This window comes from Scardinius erythrophthalmus, assembly GCF_964197995.2.
Source record: "Scardinius erythrophthalmus genome assembly, chromosome: 9".
Taxonomy (NCBI): Eukaryota; Metazoa; Chordata; class Actinopteri; order Cypriniformes; family Leuciscidae; genus Scardinius; species Scardinius erythrophthalmus.
The window spans coordinates 23,102,107-23,122,224 of record NC_138229.1 but is presented as its reverse complement, the minus strand read 5'-3'; the positions used below and the strand labels follow the sequence as shown (position 1 = coordinate 23,122,224).

General features: G+C 42.5%; 1 protein-coding gene across 2 annotated transcripts in view; it reads left to right on the top strand.

Moving 5' to 3' along the window:
- chd7 (chromodomain helicase DNA binding protein 7) overlaps positions 1 to 8,038 on the top strand; it is a 68,763-nt gene extending 60,725 nt beyond the window's left edge. The window contains exons 31-38 of one of the 2 annotated variants that reach the window (XM_081375277.1): positions 309 to 1,097; positions 1,577 to 1,734; positions 2,099 to 2,326; positions 2,478 to 2,882; positions 2,959 to 3,156; positions 3,266 to 3,406; positions 3,499 to 3,603; positions 4,464 to 8,038. In XM_081375277.1, coding sequence (XP_081231403.1) covers positions 309 to 1,097; positions 1,577 to 1,734; positions 2,099 to 2,326; positions 2,478 to 2,882; positions 2,959 to 3,156; positions 3,266 to 3,406; positions 3,499 to 3,603; positions 4,464 to 5,516 — 3,077 coding nt within the window. In that variant the 3' untranslated portion in view covers positions 5,517 to 8,038. The remainder of the gene's footprint in view (positions 1 to 308; positions 1,098 to 1,576; positions 1,735 to 2,098; positions 2,327 to 2,477; positions 2,883 to 2,958; positions 3,157 to 3,265; positions 3,407 to 3,498; positions 3,604 to 4,463) is intronic. The other variant, XM_081375278.1, reaches the window with a different exon arrangement.
- Positions 8,039 to 20,118: the final 12,080 nt, after the last annotated feature.

Here is a 20,118-nt window from a genome sequence, read left to right as displayed (position 1 = left end):
GTGATTCCTAGATTGATTTGTAGAATTTAATGATTCTTGTTTCTTTTTTTTAATCTATTAATGCTAAATAGTGTGTGTGTGTCTGTGTTTGTGTGTGTATATATATATATATATATATATATATATATATATATAAAGATATAAAGATAAATAGAATCACCATATCAGTTGTCTGCCATGAAAATATTGTTTACTTATTTAAATTGCACTGTAATTACATTATTTCTGCATTTTACATTTTAATGTTGCTTTGATTTGAATTTTCACATTTTCGATTATTTAACTGAACATCATCTTTCTGCTTGCAGAACTGCCAGACCCCACCCTCATCATTGACCCCATCACAGAGGAGCGGGCTTCACGGACGCTCTATCGTATCGAGCTGCTGCGGCGTATCAGGGAGCAGGTGTTGCCGCACCCTCTGCTGGAGGAGAGATTGAGTCTGTGCCAACCCAGCCCCGACCTCCCTGCCTGGTGGGAGCCCGGGCGCCATGATCGAGACCTCCTTCGGGGTGCCGCAAAGCATGGTGTCAGCCGCACTGACTACCACATCCTCAACGACCCTGAGCTGAGCTTCTTGGAGGCCCATAGAAAGTTCACACAGGGCAAGGGTGCTGAAATGCCCATCATGTCTGATCCCCTCACCCCTCTGACCCTGCTCAGAGATGAAGAAGGGAAAGAAGAGCATGGTGATATGATGGTGCCCAAAGTGGAGAACAGTAACATAGAGGAGGTCAAAGGAGAGAAATCTGAAGCCCTGTCTCCTAAAAAGGAAGTGAAGGATGAAGAGGAAGCAAATGATTTGAGTATTAAGCACGAGCCCAAGGAGGAGGAGATGGAGGTGGAGGAGAAAGATGCAATGGAGGTTAAGACCAAGGTAGAGCTGGATTGTCCTGTGGATGGTATGGCTGAGGTGAAGCCCGTAGATCAGGAGTCCGCAGATACACTCCCTACCCCTGAAGATAAAATCGCTCAGGATGAGAGTGAGCCTCCCTCGAACACTGAGACTAAAGTACCTATTGACAAAATCTCTGAAGAAGACGAGGAAGAAAAAATGGATGAGGATGACAAATCAGAAAAATCTTCACAAGCTGAAGGTGAATATTAGGCATTATTTAATGTTTTATTTTCTATTAAAACTACGTTTGTTACATCTCTATCTGAGAAACATGCCCAAAACATTTTTGTATGCTCCAAAAACATATTACACCAGTTTTAGGACGAGCTTCCATTTTTCAATTTAAATTACTTTAAATTCAAATGAACTAATACTTCAAATTAAATTACATAAATTATGCTAATTTCTCTCAATCATCTGTAATTTTACTTTGAGGAATACCTATTTTATTGGGAATTTGAAGCTCAAGTATGTAATTTCTGTGCCTCTACTGACACCAAGCAGAACTGTAAAACTTGTAATTGTTGTAAAACCCTGTATTCTATTGATTGAACAAAGATTATTTGGCTGCTCAAGCAGTTTTTACACTGATCAATTTTCATTGATCATTGAGCATAGATTTTGATTTTAAAATTTGTTGCAGTCTTGTTTGTATTGAAAGATCATTATGATTTGCAGTTGGAGCCGCCTCCGAGAATAAGAATTTTGATGAGGAGAGTAACGCCTCCTTGAGCACTGCCCGCGATGAGACCAGGGACTGCTTTAGTGTTGATGACGTCGAGCCGCCAGCCTCTCAGATGTTCAGTGAACGCTCACTGTTCTCTTTCTGGCCCAAGGTTAGTCAGACCATTTTTCCCTCTTCTAATCTTTTCCTTCCTTTTTTGTCAATCAATTTTTTTTTTTATATGCATCTAGTTTTCCCTTCTAGCATGTTGTAATATTGTTTGCTACAAAAGAGATTTGAAGGTAAATGAAGCCAAGCCCAAAGGAAAACTACGATGTGATGCTTAGTGAAAAGACTGTACTTAACGTTTCAGAGCTTTATCCTTTAATAGAGCATTATAAGATCCTTGGGACATGAAACCAGAGCTGAAATGGAGAAAATGAGATGCCCTTTATGTATCCTCTAGTTTATTATGCATGCATACACACGCACACGCTCGCTCACACTTGTGCTGATCTTCTGTGTTTGTACTTCAGGACAGGGTAATGATCAATCGTATGGACAACATCTGTGAAGCGGTCATGAAGGGCAAGTGGCCTTTCAACAGGAGGCAGTTCTTTGACTTCCCAGGCCTGTTGCCTGGCTACAGCTCCATGACAACGGACAGCCCCCTGCAGAGGCGGAGTCTTGGTGATCTCTCAATGGTGGGTCAGACCAGCTATAGTGGTAGTGAGGACCTCACCATGTCACCACAGGTCAACAAGGTAAGTCCCACCTATAACCCACCCTACTGTGCACTGAAACTCACTGTGGGTGCCAATGCACTTTTTGTCTTTTGTTTAAACATCGTTTATTATTATACAATAGATTTTAAGAGTTACATTGATTAAACACCCTGTCAATGTTCTTGTCCAGGATGAAACTTTAAGCCTGTCAGTACCTCGACAGCGCAGACGCAGGAGGAGGAAGGTGGAGATTGAGGCAGAGCGTGCTGCCAAGCGCAGGAACCTGATGGAGATGGTAGCACAGTTACGAGAGTCCCATGCCACAGAAGGCCAGACACAGGCCATAGACCTGACCAAAGCCCTGCACGGCGTGTCGTCCTCTTCCTCCTCCTCTGCCTTCCCTGGAGCCATGGCCTCCTCCGCAGCCCTGAAAGCACAGATGGAGCTGCTGCAAGCAGGCGCTTCCTCCAGACCAAGGGCCAACGGCTCTCTACATGACACTGAACTCCCCAACCGGAGAAAAAGAGGTCGCAGGAAAAATGTGGAGGGGTTGGAACTGCTCTTTATGGGGAACAAGAGAGGACCTCTCAATGTGGTACGTATCCTGTCAGGATGTGATGTGGGTGTCATGCCGTTTTCATGTAGCACATTGACTAATTTGTTTTCTACAGGAAAATTCCGATGGGACCAAAGCTTTTGTAGATGGGCGGGCACACAGACCCATGTCATCTCCTGCGCAGAAAGCCCCCGGTGAAGGCTTAGAAGAGGGAAGCCATCTTCAAGGAGAAGATGGTCCCAGCACTAAGGACCTACGGGAATGGCTGAGACAGCATCCCACCTACACTATGGATGTGCCTGGATACGTACCAGTGAGTGCAATTCTTTGTGGCTGTCAAAATTTTTTTTCTGTTGGCTGATGTAGGAATGTCCTGTGCGGTATGCTGTTTATCTTAGAGTTCTCTTGTTTTTATCTTTCAGAAGAATGAGGACCACCTCCTCTCCCAGTTCGCGAAACCCAAACAGAAAAGACACCGATGCCGCAATCCCAACAAGATTGACATAAACACGCTGACTGGAGAAGAGAGAGTCCCTGTTGTTAACATTAGGAATGGAAGAAAGGCAAGTATTCATTTTTAGAAATGGATCCATTTTGTTTTATCCCAAAATGTACTTTACACTTGCTGCAACATTTATAACTTTTATGACTACAGATGGGAGGAGCCATGGCCCCTCCAATGAAGGATTTACCTCGCTGGCTTATTGAAAATCCAGAATTTGCCATCGCCCCAGACTGGACAGATATTGTGAAGCAGTCGGTGAGTCTTGATTTTATCTAAATTGATACTTTTATTCAGAAAGAATGCATCAAATTGAATAAAAGTGACAGACATGTTACAAAACATATCCATTTCATATAAACACTGTTTTTTCAAACTTTATATTCATCAAAGAATCCTGAAAAAAATTGTTAGTTTTCTCAAATATTAAGCAGCACAACTGTGTGTTATTATTTTATTTAAACTAGTGCTGGACAATGATTTTGTATATATAAATACACACACTTGCATGTATATATTTAAAAAATATTTGCATGTATATACGGTGTATATATATTTATATAAAATTTATATTATATATAACACCTTTTTCTTAAATGTATGCATTTGTATTTTTATATAAAATAATTATACACAGTACACTCATATTATGTAAAAACAAACTTTTATTTTGGATGCAATTAATTGTTGCCCAGAACACATACATAGAAACATTTGTATATTTAATAAAATAAAAAAACACATATATATATAAATATATATATATATATGTATGTTTGTTTGTTTGTTTGTTTGTTTATTTGTTTATTTATTTATTTATTATTATTATTATTATTTATTTATTTTTTATTAAATATACAAATGTTTCTTGAGAACCTAATCAGCATATTAGAATGATTTCTGATGGTTAGTTATTTCTGAAGAATCATGTGACACTGAAGACTGGAGTAATGGCTGCTAAAAATAAAGAATAAATTACCTTTTAAAATTTATTAATATAGTAAAGTTATTTTAAATAATAACATTTCACAATTTCACAATGCTGTTTTTTTTTATGTGTAAAACAATCTAAATGACCTCAAACTGTTTAATGGGAAGTTATACTTTTTTGTTCCCAGGGCTTTCTCCCAGAGTCCATGTTTGACCGACTCCTGACTGGGCCGGTGGTCAGAGAGGAAGGCGTGCGCCGCAGAGGCAGACGTCCCAAATCTGAAATCGCCAAGGCGACGGCAGCAGCGCAGGCAGCGGCCGCAGCAGCAGCTTCCACATCCGGCGTTAATCCTTTGCTGATGAATGGACTGTTTGGCAGTATGGACCTGACCAGTCTTCAGGGCCTGCAGAACCTCCAGAGCCTCCAGCTGGCAGCTGGCCTCATGGGCTTTCCCGCTGCTCTCGGAGGGGGGGCGGACGGCAAGCATGCCGCGGCCATGCTTCCCCTCATGCTTCCTGGCATGGGCGGCCTCCCCAACATGTTCAGTCTAGGGGGTCTGTTCGGAGGAAGTCTGGCTGCAGCTGCGACTGCAACCAACGGTGCGTCTGGTACAGAACAGGCCGAATCTGAGGAGAATCCCAACCTGAAGACGGATGAGGAGACCAAGGAGGAAGGAGATGAGAAGGAAAAAGCAGAGAAAAAGACTGAAACGGAGTCTGCCGAGGCTACCAGTGACGCTGCCGCGCTGAATGCTGCTGCTGCTGCTGCCGCTGCTGCCGGCATGTCTACTAGTCCGCTGGCCTTCAACCCTTTCTTGCTGTCTACCATGGCCCCAGGCCTCTTCTACCCATCCATGTTTTTACCCGCCAGCCTTGGCGGCCTGGGCCTCCCAGGCTTCCCCCAAGCTTCCCTAGCTGACCTCCAGAGTGCTGTGTCTGGGGCTTTGGGGGCTGCCGGTGAGGACAAGGAGTCCGCCAAAGGGCCCAGCACAAATCAGGACCAGAATGCCTCTGCGGCTGATGTTGAAACTGCTGACAACACACTTGAAGACAGTGACTCAGAGGAGAGCCAGAACAAGACTGCTGATTCATCAGTACTAGATGATGACCTGGCAGGGCCAGTAGAGGAAATGGACTCCATGGAGGGTGGAATGGATGATGATGATGACGATGACGATGACGATGAGGATGAGGATGAGGACGATGACGAACCTGCTGATGAGGATGACAAAAGTGACTGAAACTGAATCAGGCCTTCTACCATTTCCCCAGGGCTGAGGAGACACACTGAACTCTGACAGGATGGTTAGTCCAGGTGTTTACATGCCAACTCAATATCCAAAACACTTTGGTTGTTTGGTTTTTGTTGACAGGTAACGTTAAGAGTAAAGCAAATGAGCTGTCTCTGTAACCATTAGCGTAGCCAGGGATGATGCGAACAGACATAGATTTGTGCGGATGTCAAAAGGGTGTCCCCCCCCCCCCCATGTATTTTTCTTTTTGTGTTTTTGGTTGTTTTGTTTTTTTGAAGTCTTTGGCACTGTGTGGGTGCCTTCTAGATGAGATGGAAATTTCCTGAAATATTATAGGAATTAATCGTTCCGATAGTGCTATGCTGCTCTCTTTATTTTAATATTATTTTGTTTTGTCTTTTTTCTCTCTTACTCTACTGTTGATATTGTAACAATGAGTAGCATCTCGTAATGTTCAGTGGTGTACAGTTTAACGGCATTAAGACACTCTCCGCTGCTGAGGAAGAATCGTGGTTTTCGTTGTACTGTTCTGCTGAGAGGGGCGGATGAAGTTCTCACATATCATAGCCTACACTTGGACTGTTCCCAGTCTCTCACACTGACAATCCAAACAGGTGAGGAGACCTCTCTACCTGTGGAGACAGCAATAACGAAGGCAGCTTTTGAATGTTCGATTTTACTCTTTTGACTAAACACCGGAAAGTGTGAAAAAGTGACATGAAATAAATTACTGCAGTCAAATTGTCTCATTGTATCCATGTTAATGCACTGGTGTAAGAATAAAATCAGGTACCTTTATCTATTTGAATGGACTTTTGTTACTTTAGCCACAAAGCTGAACAGCATTACCTCAATTCTAACTAGCCTTGAAGTTTACAGACATAAATGTTGTACATGTTTTTTTTTTCTTTTGTGAGGTTTTTTTTTCTTTTTCTTTTTTTTGAAACCATCATGTATGATGAACTGTAAATTGCTGCCAACTGTAGTAATGATGCTTTTAATAAAAGTGACTCTCAATATTCGCCTAGGAAACCAAAACGCTGTTTGTGTAGCTCTGTGGGGATGTCAAACTGCATCCTCTGTTGACAACTAACCTTTTATATATCATCTAACAGAATAAATTGTTAATTTCCTTTACTTTCACATGTGTTTGATCTGTTAAATTAGATTTATTTGAATTAATTGTAAAGGTTTTTAATCATTAGCACCAAATGTTTAATGCTATAGCAATGTTGAATTTGGGTGCAAAGTACTTGTTACAGACAGCACATTTTTAATTTAAATTTTTAAACAATAGAATTTCAAAACTGAACTTGAATGATTCCGCACTAGATGCCTCATACAGTAGCGCTGCATGACCTGGTTGCTGGGGAAAGAGGTTCCGACAGGCCTGTTTACTCTAGCCATCATAAACACCATCAGTCCTGTGGAGCGGTTGACATAATGCGCTCCGACAGGACGGGAGGACATGGCAGGGGCTCTCTGTCCGCTCCAGTAGCCAGCCATTATGAGCCTAACGCCTGGAACAAGGCTTTTTCCCCCATCTCTCGACAGACATCTTTCATAATTGCACTTTCCAATGAAGTGGCTCGTGAAATCCATAGGTCTCGTGTGCACCCAGCATGCAGCTCTTGGCGGGAGTTAGAGTTTGAGATTTGGACAGGAGGTGCTCATACACAGTTGTCAATGATGCCTTTTATTGTTGCCATTGAAGTCCTGAGGTGTTAATGTACGTTAATTGAGTTTTTGGATGTGGAATAACAGTGGACTGCTCTTGCGTTTGTTGAATAGATTCTTTGCTTCCTGTTTTTAATGAAGAGCGAGTTCTTGTGTCATCAGGGCGGTTTTGTGGCATTGAAGATCTTCTGTGGTTTCTAGTCATTATGTGCCATCTTGACACATGGCGCAGTCGCTCGCTGAGGGCTCGTCACCGCCGGCATCGTGCCTCCTTCACAAACCACTGACTGCTGGGTGTGAAGTCTGTCATTGGCAAGGAGGCAGGTTGTGGTTGGCCACTGAGCGTCAAACATGGCAACACAGCACAGTTCACTAATGCTGGGCACTGGGATTAGAGCTGGCAGCTTTCCCTTGGGAGAGGCCCTTTATCGGGAAGGTCAAACTGAATGCTTGGCTGCTGCGGTTGTAGACTGTAAAAGAGGACTTTGGCACTGAACCACCATAAGAAAAAACTCTTCATGAGGTGATATCAGAAAATCACCCATATGTATTGGTTTAACAATTTTCAGTGATATTCAATGAGTCAACTACTCCTTTAATTAAAAAATTTTTAATCACTATTTGAATCAGTGCTTAAAAAAAACTAAACCGGCATGTTTGCTATGCATTTCCAAAGTCCCTTAAAGTCAGTTCATTCAGTGGTCATATTTGTAAAACATGTTTATTATTTCTGGCCATGAACAGCACCTAACTACTTGAATGGGGAAAGACCAAACTCTGCTTTATCTGTTTGTCTAAATTACAGATCAACAACAAATAAAATCGGACAACACATAAATTGTCTTTCTCAACTTCTGAGCTGTGCATATATATATATATATATATATATATATATATATATATATATATATATATATATATATATATATATATATATATATATATATATATATATATATATATATATATATATATATATATATATATATATATATATATATATAGAGAGAGAGAGATATAGAGAGAGAGATATAGAGATATATATATATATAGAGATATATATATATAGAGATATATATATATATATAGAGATATACACACATACATAGATATACACACATACATAGATATACACACATACATAGATATACACACATACATATGTATATATATATATGTATATATATATATATATATATATATATATATATATATATATATATATACACACACACACACATATATATTATTTATTTTTCCCTCTGCTCAAATGTAATCACTTTACAGAGAAAAAACTATTTTTACATTTATTGTCTTTTTTTTTCCCCCAGGCTTGTCCACCTGCTTTAAAAGTAAACAAAAAAAGTGATTGGCCGTGTTCACACTGCCAGCGACACAGGCATGATTCCATTCATTTTCATGGAGGGCTGGTGACATAAGCGACAGTGACTATTATGTGGGCGTCAAGCGACGTGAGTCGCCCGTCAAAAATTCAGAAAAGTTCAACTTTATACAAGTGAGCAGCGAATTTCGCAACCACCAGGAGTGAAGACCGAGTTCCAGGACGATTTCACTGTTTTATATGATTTGACTGTAACCATATACATAATAAAATTATGCGTGAAAAAGAAATAGTAGGCACTAGGCAATCTTGAGGGGGCTGTTTACACAACACCGTTTTTAAAGGGGGGGTACAATGGTGTTTCATGTATTCAGAGTTGTTTACAGTGTTAAAGAGATGGATTCTCATGCTAAACATGGGCAAAGTTTAAAAAATATATATTTTGGACGAATAACGGAGAATTTCTGTGCCGAAAATCTTACTTCCGGGTTGGTACAAGTTTCGGCTGTTTTTTTTCCGATCGTGGATCTAATGACGTAGATCAGAGTGGAACTCCTTATATGAGCATTTCTCTCGGAAAAGCTCGCCCGCGCACACGTCGACCAGAGGAGAGCGAGACCGCGCACATCAACGCGCTTCAACAGGAAATCATCGGCAGCCAGCGCTGCATAGGATTTGTTCAAGAATGTCTCCAAAAAAGTGTGTTTTTGGATGTGAGGGAAAGCTTACCGTGTTCAGCTTTCCAAAGAACCCAGTGTTACAGGAACAGACAGTGGATGCAGTTTGTTTTTCCGGGGCAGCAACGGAGTGTAGGAAGTGCGGTTGTGTGTTCTGGTCATTTCAGTGACGAATGTTTTATTAACAAGGCCCAGGTCGACGCTGGATTTGCAAATCGTTTGCTATTAAAACGTGGAGCGGTCCCAGTGATAAAAGACCCCATTCATGTAAGTACAACTGGATCAGATTTCTGTCTTTTGCTGGAAATCAAGCACTACCGTTTGACTCTATAGCTCCGCCTCCATGAGCTCGGCTTTTTCCGGAGAGAATCGGAAAGCTGTATTTTCCTTTTATAAATATAATAAAACTAAACACTTTTTGGAGATATTAAAGATGCACTACTACTCAATAGGTACTCAAGATTAACACGAGATTAGGTGAAAGTGTACATGTTATGTACCCTTTAACCCTCCTATTACCTTTGGGGTCAATTTGACCCCATTCAGTGTTTAACGTCTCTAAATACATACTTTAAAACATTTTTTTTTGCTTCATATTAAAGACTTTTCCTAATTTAATGGGGACAACTGGGTAAACATAAAATTAACATGATGATAGGTTTTCAATGTTCTGTACGTACTTTTGTAGCATCGGTGTTCTTTGGGGTCAATTTGACCCCAGGCTCATTTTGCTGTATAAAACATATAAGAAATATCAAATTTTTTGTTGTTCACATTGGTGATTAGGCACAAATCCCACATTTATTTTGGATGATATTGAGGTCATTATAAGTTGAGATTTTATGATCTTCAAAAACCTTCCCTCTGCTTTAGGGCCCTAACCTAACATTACCATAGGCCTACTATTGCGAGAACCACTGATAGTTCACACGATATAGTGGAGGGGGGAATCATAATTCTCACAAGAAATTAGATATTTCCAGTGCCAATTATTTATTTCCAGGGAAGGGAAAACGATACTTGGTTACTCACGTAACCTCGGTTCTCTCTAGAGAGGGAACGAGTATTGCGTAAGCTTGCTTACGCTGCGGGAAAAGTCTTCTTTTCTCGAGATACTGAAGCCAAAAATTATCCTTAATTTCATATTTTGTCAACGCAGTGCAGCTGCGGGCAGCTGAGCTAGAGCGGCATACTGCACGCTCATTGGCTGCCGCGCGGCAACTGCTTAAGCCTACCAGCGAGCCTGGCGTGACGTCACGCCCAATGAGGGCGTGCGCGCGCCCTCGCGCGTCACAGCCCGCCAGAACGCAATACTTGTTCCCTCTCTAGAGAGGACCGAGGTTACGTGAGTAATCAAGTATCGTTCTCTTACGAGAGGTTCTCTCGTATTGCGTAAGCTTGCTTACCACGCCGTGCGCGCCTAACGATCACGTATGACACTTTATGAAAAGCATAGAGGTGAAATGACAGGTGGCCAGCGGTGCGGGCCAACACATGTTCATAAGCACACCTAGGGAACACAAGAACGGCACGGCCGGTCTATGCATACTGATACCCTGAGCGTGCAGCTCAACAGACAAGCTAATCGATAGTACAGCCTGCGCACATGAGCAGGACATGAACACGTCTAGACTGACAGAAGTTTAGCCTGCAGGGCGCGAACTTCCAGGTTATAAAACCTAACAAATGTAGAGGGGGACGCCCAGCCTGCCGCCATACAAATGTCATGAATGGAAATCCCGCTGGACCATGCCCACGACGAGGCCATGCCTCTGGTGGAATGAGCCCGTATCCCCAACGGACATTGCAGGTCTTTTGACGCATATGCTGCTGCAATAGCATCCACTATCCATCTGGATAGCGTCTGTTTCGAGGCGGCGCGACCCTTAGCGCGCCCTCCAAACGAAACGAAAAGCTGCTCTGAGAGCCTGAAGGCTGCAGAGTGCGTGACATAACACCTTAACGCCCTGACCGGGCAAAGGCGGTTAACACCCTCCTCACCGCCGGATGACGGCAGGGCCGATTGGGTAATGACTTGAGCCCTAAAGGGAGTACCTAACACTTTGGGGACATAACCGTGCTTCGGTTTGAGAATAGCTAACGAGACGTTAGGTCCAAACTCGAGGCACGACGCGCTGACGGACAGTGCATGCAAATCACCCACTCGTTTGACTGAAGCCAGAGCTAGCAGAAAAACGGTTTTAAGCGTCAAGTATTTCAACTCCACAGAGTCCAAAGGCTCGAAGGGATGCACTTTTAGGGACTCTAGGACCAGAGACAGGTCCCAAATAGGGACTGACGGGGGCCGAGGAGGGTTCATCCTCCTGGCCCCGCGCAGAAAGCGGGTAATGAGTTCGTTCCTGCCCAGTGAGCGGCCGCACGCCGAATCGGCGAACGCTGCTATGGCCGCGACCTAAACCTTGAGCGTGGAGGGGGACCTGCCCGCCTCCAACATCTCTTGGAGAAAGTTTAATACCTGTGGGACTCCACAGGACTGAGCATTAGAACCCTTTTCCACACACCATTTGCTAAACACCGACCATTTAGACGCATAGAGCCGCCTCGTTGAGGGGGCTCTGGACTGCGTGATCGTGTTAATTACCCCTTCTGGCAGATCAACGAATATCCGTTGATTTCCCACACATGCAGAGACCAGTGCTCTGGATGGGGATGCAGAATCGATCCTCGGGCTTGAGAGAGAAGATCTCTCCTCACCGGAATCGGCCATGGGGCTGTGTCTGCCAGTCTCATTAGCTCGGGGAACCACGGTTGGTTTTCCCAGCGCGGAGCTATGAGGAGCACTGCGCAGTCCGCCTCCCTGATCCTCGCTAGCACTTGAGGCAGCACCGAGATCGGGGGGAACGCATACAGCGGAACGCTGGGCCAGGTCTGGGCCAGCGCGTCCTCGTGTTTTGAGAAAAACCTCTGGCACTGAGCGTTCTCGCTCGCAGCGAAGAGGTCGATCTGCGCTTCGCCGAAACGACGCCAAAGCGTTTGGACCGTCTGGCGGTGTAGACCAGCAGAGGAAGAGAAGCAGAGAAGAGACGCATCCATGCACTTCGTAAATGTACGGGGTGCCAGGGACAGACCGAACGGCAGGACGGTGTACTGATATACCTGACCGTCGAAGGCGAATCTCAAGAATGGCTTGTGACGGGGTATAATCTGAATCTGAAAATACGCGTCTTTCAGATCGAGAGAGATGAACCAGTCCCCCGGGCGAATCTGCGCGAGGATTTGACTGGTCGTGAGCATTTTGAACGGTCGTTTCACGAGCGCTTTGTTCAAATATCTCAGATCTAATAGGTCTGAGCGCTCCACCCTTCTTGGGTACGAGGAAATAACGGCTGTATAAGCCTGCCTCGGTAACCAGAGGGTGAACTCGTTCTATCGCCCCTTTGTGCAGCAAATTCGCTATTTCTGCGTGAAGCAGATGAGCTGCATCCGCCTTCACTTGAGTCTCGACCCGGGCGCGAAAGCGCGGGGGGAGGCAAGCGAATTGAAGCGAATAGCCCTTTATCACTGTGTTTAGTACCCACTTCGACACTCCCGGAATAGCTTTCCATGCATTCGCACTCATAGCTAGGGGTCGAATCGCCTTCGAGTCCCGCCCGCCGCACAGCGCGGGACAGGGATCATGTGGCCTCCATTTACCTGATCATCAAGAACTTCAAGAATAGAGGTTCGGCTGCAGTGAAGAAGGCTTTAGGATGTCCCAGAGTGTCCAGCAAGTACCAGGAACTTCTCCTCCTGAGGAATCAGCTAGGGAATCGTGTCACCACCAGTGCAGAACTGCTCAATATTGGCAGCAGGTGTGGTGTAAGTGCATCTGCACGGCCAAGACTTTTGGACAACGACCTGGTGTCAAGAAGGGCAGCAAAGAAGCCACTTCTCTCCAATAAAAACATCAAACATTGTCTGAAATTCTGCACTAAGTACAAGAATTGGACAGCAGAAGACTGGTGCAAAGTTAATGTATCTGATTACAACATCTGGAAAATCGATTGTCCAGAGAAGAAAAGGTGAACGCTACCATGAGTCCTGTGTCGTGCCAACAGTGAGGCATCCTGAGACTATCAATGGGAGTGTCATATTGACCCCAAACCCATCCTTGATAAAATATATTGTATAATATAATAAATAAAAAGCTATTAAAACACCAAATTTTTTTTGATAAATCAGTGACATTTTATAGTGATTTGCTAATTTGTCCATAGTCGTGCAATAGGTATTCTGGATGTATAAGGGGTGGGGGTGGGGGGTTGTTGGTGTTTTATTTAAAGGGCTATTTAAGTAGTTGACAAAGAAACATAAAGTACCTGACTTAAACCTTTGGGGAAAAAAATCAAATTGTGGGGGTTTAAATTGCTGGGGTCAAAATGACCCCAGTGGGTAAAAGATGTTGGTAGATTTGAGGGTAACAGGAGGGTTAACTAAAAATGGAAAACTTTTCATGTGTTTTGGCCCGTTCATTTACACGACAACTGCGGTTTGGGGGTCTGAAAACGTAAACTTTTGAAAACGGGTTTCAAAGTGCAAGTATGAAAAAAATTATTGTCTACTACACATGGTGAATGTGAAAACGTTGACGTCAGCCAAAAGCACATTAGACCGTTTATATACTGTCTATAAAGCTTCCCCAGGCACCGCCATTGATTAGCAGACCATCACCTGCTGTTAGCATTCCATTGACTCCCATTCATTTTGGCATCACTTTGACAGCGAATAACTTTACATCTGAGGCGTTTAAAGACTCCATTTGTCCATTATTTATTCCTAAAGAAACACGAAAATGTATAAAAGGCCCCATTACCTTGTATCTTACGTTATGGCCCCGTAGAAGCAATTTTGGCAAAAATAGGCTAATGATTGTCATAAACACACAACTCTTTGTCGCACAGTAGAGAGATAGCCGTATGGACAGGAGGGGAAGCTCGCGAGCAACCGGGGGACATGGTGGCAAAATGACAAAATAATTAATCAGAATACTTAGCAAAAGCTGCTCCTGCTCCTAGCTCATGGACAGCTCCTATTCACACTCTCCGTCTCTAGAAGTTTCGGAAGGGAATGATTCAGATTTCTCTTGGCACAGCTACTAGAAGACAGACAGGTTGCTCACGTCACATCTACGTCGTCAAGCTCAGTTTGAGTCTGCGCAGTACGCTCAGCCATCAGGAAGTGAGTGCTTCTAATTGACTTCACTTGTCTCCGTTGAATCCAATGGGGTCGCTGTGTCCAGTTTACTGTCTATGCTTAGACCATATGGGCCAGAGAAGCGTGCAGCCATCTTTTGTATTTTGTCCTTGAACTTGCATTTTTGCGGTAGCTCTGTTTTTTTCTATGGCATTGCTGTCTAAGTGTAATTAGCTGGTGAAGCGGATTTACTTATTGTAAGTTATCATGAGCATTGTAATTTTTGAAGCCGATGTCATAACTGTCAGTAGACCGAGAAGATTTTAAAAAGGCTAAGATATGATGGAAATTCAAGATGCTGTGGAAATACAAATCGGAAGACAGAACACGAGTGCAGCCAACGTTACATAAGGTAGGCCTACTTTTGTTTCAAAAATGACCTTCAAAAATGACCTTTCGCGGATCTGTGAAAATGGGGATCATTTTGACAACTGTAAAACGCGAAGGAAAAACTTCTATTTTTAGTACATTGTTGTCGTGTAAACATATAAGCTTAGTGAGTTTGATTCATAAGTTTATAGTTTGTGTTGTTAATTATATAATGCAGTGAGCAGGCATCATTTGGCACTGCACTTTCTAAAGATAATTATGGCGCCCTATTTGAGGGTATAGGGGGCGATTTCGGATTCAGCCCTTGTGTGTGTTTTTTTTTTTTTTTTTTTTAAGTTCATAAGATTGATTACATTTTTGACAGTAGCCTATTGTTCCAGGATTGATTCATGGACGCAAGTCCGTTACGGGTCCGTTCTCTCAGAAGAAATGACCGGAGGCATTGAGGTGCGACTAATCAAAATTACTATTACATAATCAGCTAATTGGAGGACGCTCCCTTAACGAGAGCAGCTCATTAGCTATTGTGACAGGTCTGCAAGTCTGGGGCTCAGCGCACTTTTATCTAGCGCCAGCGATCCTGTATCTGTTGATCTGTTATACTTTTGTATGACGTTCATGTCATACTACATGCTCTGTTCAGCCGCTGAACTGATTTAATATTCAGCGAGAGCTGCAGGGTTTTAGTAGCCTAATGCACAGGAATCTGATCCCGATGACCTACAGTTTCCTCTTACAGGATTCCAGGAGATGTGTCACAAAAAGCATGGGTTTATAGGCCTATAGCGTCTATCCATCTAAACCATCCAGCCAATGAGCCAAATACTACTGTTTTCTTCAAATGTCAGGCTCTGGCCAGCTGATTCTTATTCTGAGCCAATAAACATGTCATTTCCAGCTGGAGTTGGTCGGCCCGCCTGTCTCTGCAGCTTTCCGATAAAGAGCGATTTTGCGGTCGCCTTGACGACCTGGTGCCTCGCCGTGATTGATCACAGTATCCCGCGCCGGTGACACAGGTAGGGGGAGGGAGGGACGCAGCCGAGCTCTAACAGATGCAGCGTCGATGTCCTTCTCCCCGGCTGAGGGGATTTAAAACTGTCACACGCTCTCACACCTCCTGTTTCCCTCGGAGACGGATGTGTCGTGCGTGACATTGAGGGCGAGAGGCAGAGCATCAATCGCAGGCTGGGTGATAAGTGTCATGCCGACTGCTCGCCAGGCCTGTTTCTCAAACTGCGCGCGCACACTTTTTCACGCTCTCACTCAGTAGTGCAAACAGATGTCAACTTAGAACTTCCGACAGCTTCTTGTGGAAAACAGCGAGGGATATAAAAATAGAAATATATTTTAAATAAATAGTCCTCCCAAGAATATGACATTTACTCAACCTCCAAACCTGTTTGAATTTCTTCTCTTTTTTTTACAAGAAACAAAAAATAATAATAATTTAGCAGAATGTTGCTCTTTTGAAAGTTAATGGTGACTAAATGTCAAGCTCCAAAAATGACCAATGAAAAGAACCATGAAAGAAGTGCATATTATACTATACACTATATTTGAAGTCTTCCGTAAGCTTTGTGTGTCTAAATTTTAAGTCGTTATTCATTGAGAATCCTCTGCAGCTCTCTAATCTTATTTAGCCTATACGTTCATGTATATTCAAATATGGGATCGTGTCAAAATGTCAAAGATTTCATTGGTTCTTGTGTGTCTGCTTCTATAATGTCATTCACTTTCATTGTATGAAAATGAGCAGCATGAACATCCTGTCTAACATCATTTTAACCACATGAGTGTGAGTAAATGATGGCAGTTCTCATTTTTTGGTAAACTATGGGTATGTAAAAACAGAAGATGACCTTCATGTCTACAAACATACTTGGAGGTCTCTTGATTTTGCTTGCTGGTCTGTGCTTGTCACACAGTTGAGATGAAGACTGATTATTCAGCACAGGTATGACTCATCAGAAGCCATATTGCCCAAAGCCGGTGTCTGTGAGCTGTGAGGCCCCAGAGACGGGCTGTATTTCACTGTGAAATTAAACGCTCCTGCGCTACACAAACAACCTCATTATGCCCTGTTCGCCCAGGAAGATTTGCTGCAGAATGTTTTGCCCAACTTCTGCTGATATGGGGGTGGAAGATAGGAATGCATAACTTAACACATGGCAGTTTCTCATCTCTGAGAGACATTTATGTTAAATCCTCAAGTCTCAGTGTGATTCAGTCTTAGATCGTCCTGTTATTAGATGAAAGTGTCTGACCAGTAAACAAGACCCCAAAAGTCAGTGGTTTTTGTGGGTTGTCTGTTCTGATACGGTTGCGGACAGCAACGATGCTAAAGGCTAATAATAAAATGAATCTATAATCAGAATAATGAGGATCAGAATAATAAACTCTCATGTTGTGCCAGACTTGTATGACTTTTGTTCATCTTTGGAACATAAAAGAAGCAATTTTTAATGAAACCTGATAGATTTCTGTTGGTCCAAACCACATTGGTTCTCATTGGTTTTGACACGTGAGAACCAATGAAGTTTGAGTTCGGTTGAGCTTCTGTTTACCACATTTTATGCTCGCTGACAATGTTTATATGTGTATAAAGGTCTACATTTAATTCAGAAGACTTGGATTAAACTTCTCGATCCATATGGATTACCATGGTTACACTTTATTTTAAGGTGTCCTTATTATTGTGTAATTATACATTTTAGTACTGAGTAATATTAATTTACAACATACTTACATAGGGTTAGGATTTGGGTTTGGTGTATGGTTAGTGGCATGTATTTAAGACCTTGTAATGTAATGTATTTATGAATGTTTTGAAGTGCCAGTGTTTTGGATGAATGGAGGAACAGAAATCTCTCAGGTTTCATTAAAATATCTTAATTTGTGTTTCGAAGATGAACAAACAATTTATGGGTTTAGAATGACATGAGGGTAAACAAATTATTACTATTTTTTTTTTTTTTGGTAAACTCCCCTTATTTACAGGTTGACCTGCAATGAAGACAAACTTGGCTTGTGCTAACAATGTGTTTTGTAGGGTGAAGTAGGCTTATTAGCTGCTGAGAGCATGCAATTCAAGAAATGTTTACAAACCAAACACTCAAACTATAAGGAAAATATAAAACTAAAAAAGTCAAATACTCATAAGTATACTTTTACACAATAAAAGTGGGCCAATTTAGTCCCAAGTAGCCTAGTATAAAAAGTAAACTTGCAAGTACTAGAACATTGATAGTACTTCATAAAGTAGCCAAAAATATACTTGAACTTAACTTAAGTAGCCTATACTTTAAATGAACTTAAAGGAGAACTCCGGTCAATTTTAACATTGAGCTCATTTTTTTTTGTCAATTTGGAGTGCTGTCAATACAGAGAACAACGACAAAAATCGGTGTTGCCTACACTCGGCAATCGACTACTTTGGACTTCAACCGAAAACAGGATGTAAATACAGGTATTGCGCTGGCTTAAATAACATCATTTTTATCCATTTCTTTCACATCTACTGCAGTCAGATTCACTCGTGTTCACTCTGAAGGGATCACTCACATGACCTGTGCACTTGTAATGACACATCAAGGATGTTAAGAGGCTAAAAGCAGGTTTAAATATTGCCCCATTGAAGTCAACAGGGTGCAAATTTTAAAAAGAGGATAACACGGTGTAGGCAACACCGATTTTTGTCGTTGTTCCCTGTATTGACAGCACTCCAAATTGACAAAAAAAATTAGCTCAATGTTAAAATTGACCGGAGTTCTCCTTTAAGGTATACTTATTAATTGTAAGGGTTGGTCACTGAATGCCTTTTCTGAGGTAAATGTTACGTGACATTGTTTACAAGCTATTGACATCTCTCCGCTGTTGAAACACTGATCGAGCATATAGCTTATATATAGATATATCACTTCGTGCTGCTGCGTCGCTTGATCTGAGGGCGGCAACAGCGATCTGTCACGCCACAAGGAGCACCAAAACGGTATTTGTTGTTTGAATATCGTTATAATATGGACAGAATTTGAAATCTGAGACTTTATGTTTCATATCAAAAGTAACAAAGCACAAATCTTATTGTGAGTTATTGGATGAGAGGCATGTTCTGTTAATTCATCAACTAAAATACAACATAGACTAAAAGATTGATTCTTGGAATTTAAAAATTGATAAAAACATAAATATGAGAATCGGTTAAAATCAAGAAATCAATATTTTTACCCAGCCCTTATATTTGGCTTATTTTCACACAATAAACTTTTTTGGGTCCGCAACTTCGTCAGAGTAGCCTAAAATATGGTCCCTGAAGTTAAACCAGTTGAGAACCTCGCTGCACACATTGTAATGTTACTCTTAAAACAAAAAATCTTAGTGTAGTTTTTTGTTGTCTACTACTTTTCATTTGACCCCATTCATCTGTGTTCTTGCGTCTTCTTCCGCTGTCTTTTGACCAAGTGAGGCTGGTTCGCCTCCAGCTGCATCTCTTATCAGCGCGGCGCACAAACCCAGCCGCGAGTCTGGGCCGTGTCTGTGCCTTGAGTTCTGGCTGCCGGCCGCCTGCACATAGACGCTCTTCTGAGACGGTTAAGAGTCAACATCCGATCACTAGCCAGCACTGCTGCAGATGCCACAAGTTTACCTTTATTTTCTCTCTGCATTTTCTAAAACAACCATGGTAGCAAAATTTCTTTTTAAATCACAAAAGCAAGTTCTTAGGAGTGTCTGCTGTGAGAGACATGTGGTTTGATGGCCTTCGAGGACTGGAACAGCAGGTGTCTGTTGCTGTGGTGCCATGCTGAGCAGTAAAGGTCACTTTTGATGGAGCTGGGTGCAAAAATATTACATTTTCAGTCACGCACACAGGGGTGGCCTATAGATATCTAAAGATAGAAGCGCAGGTCAAAGGATCCCAATACATATAATTGGCCAGACACAATCCTAATCTTAAAACAAACCTTCCTATCTCCTCCTCTGGTGAAAGATTCATTCATTTACATGTGTTACATACTTTACCTGCCCAAAACTCTAGATTACCATGAAAAAAGAGGCGCTCCAACCCCCTCAAGAGAGATTAGAAACTTAACTCCAGCAGTCATTTGGCCTGTGAGGAAGGACAATGCAGGAGGTGGTGGGGCTGTAATGTGTGGCACTGTGTCCTGCTGTTCTCCTTTTCGCCATGCTGACTAATGACCTTCCCCCCTCCTCCAGCCTTCGCCTTCTCCTCCTCCTCCTTCCACCCCTCCCCCCTTGCCCTCTCACGCGATCTCCCATCCCCCCTGCTCCTCTCAGGGGTGGAGTCCAGCCAGAGAGGCGTCCATCACAGGTCTTTAGATTAGCCACAACGCCGCTCAGGACAAAAGAGCTCCTC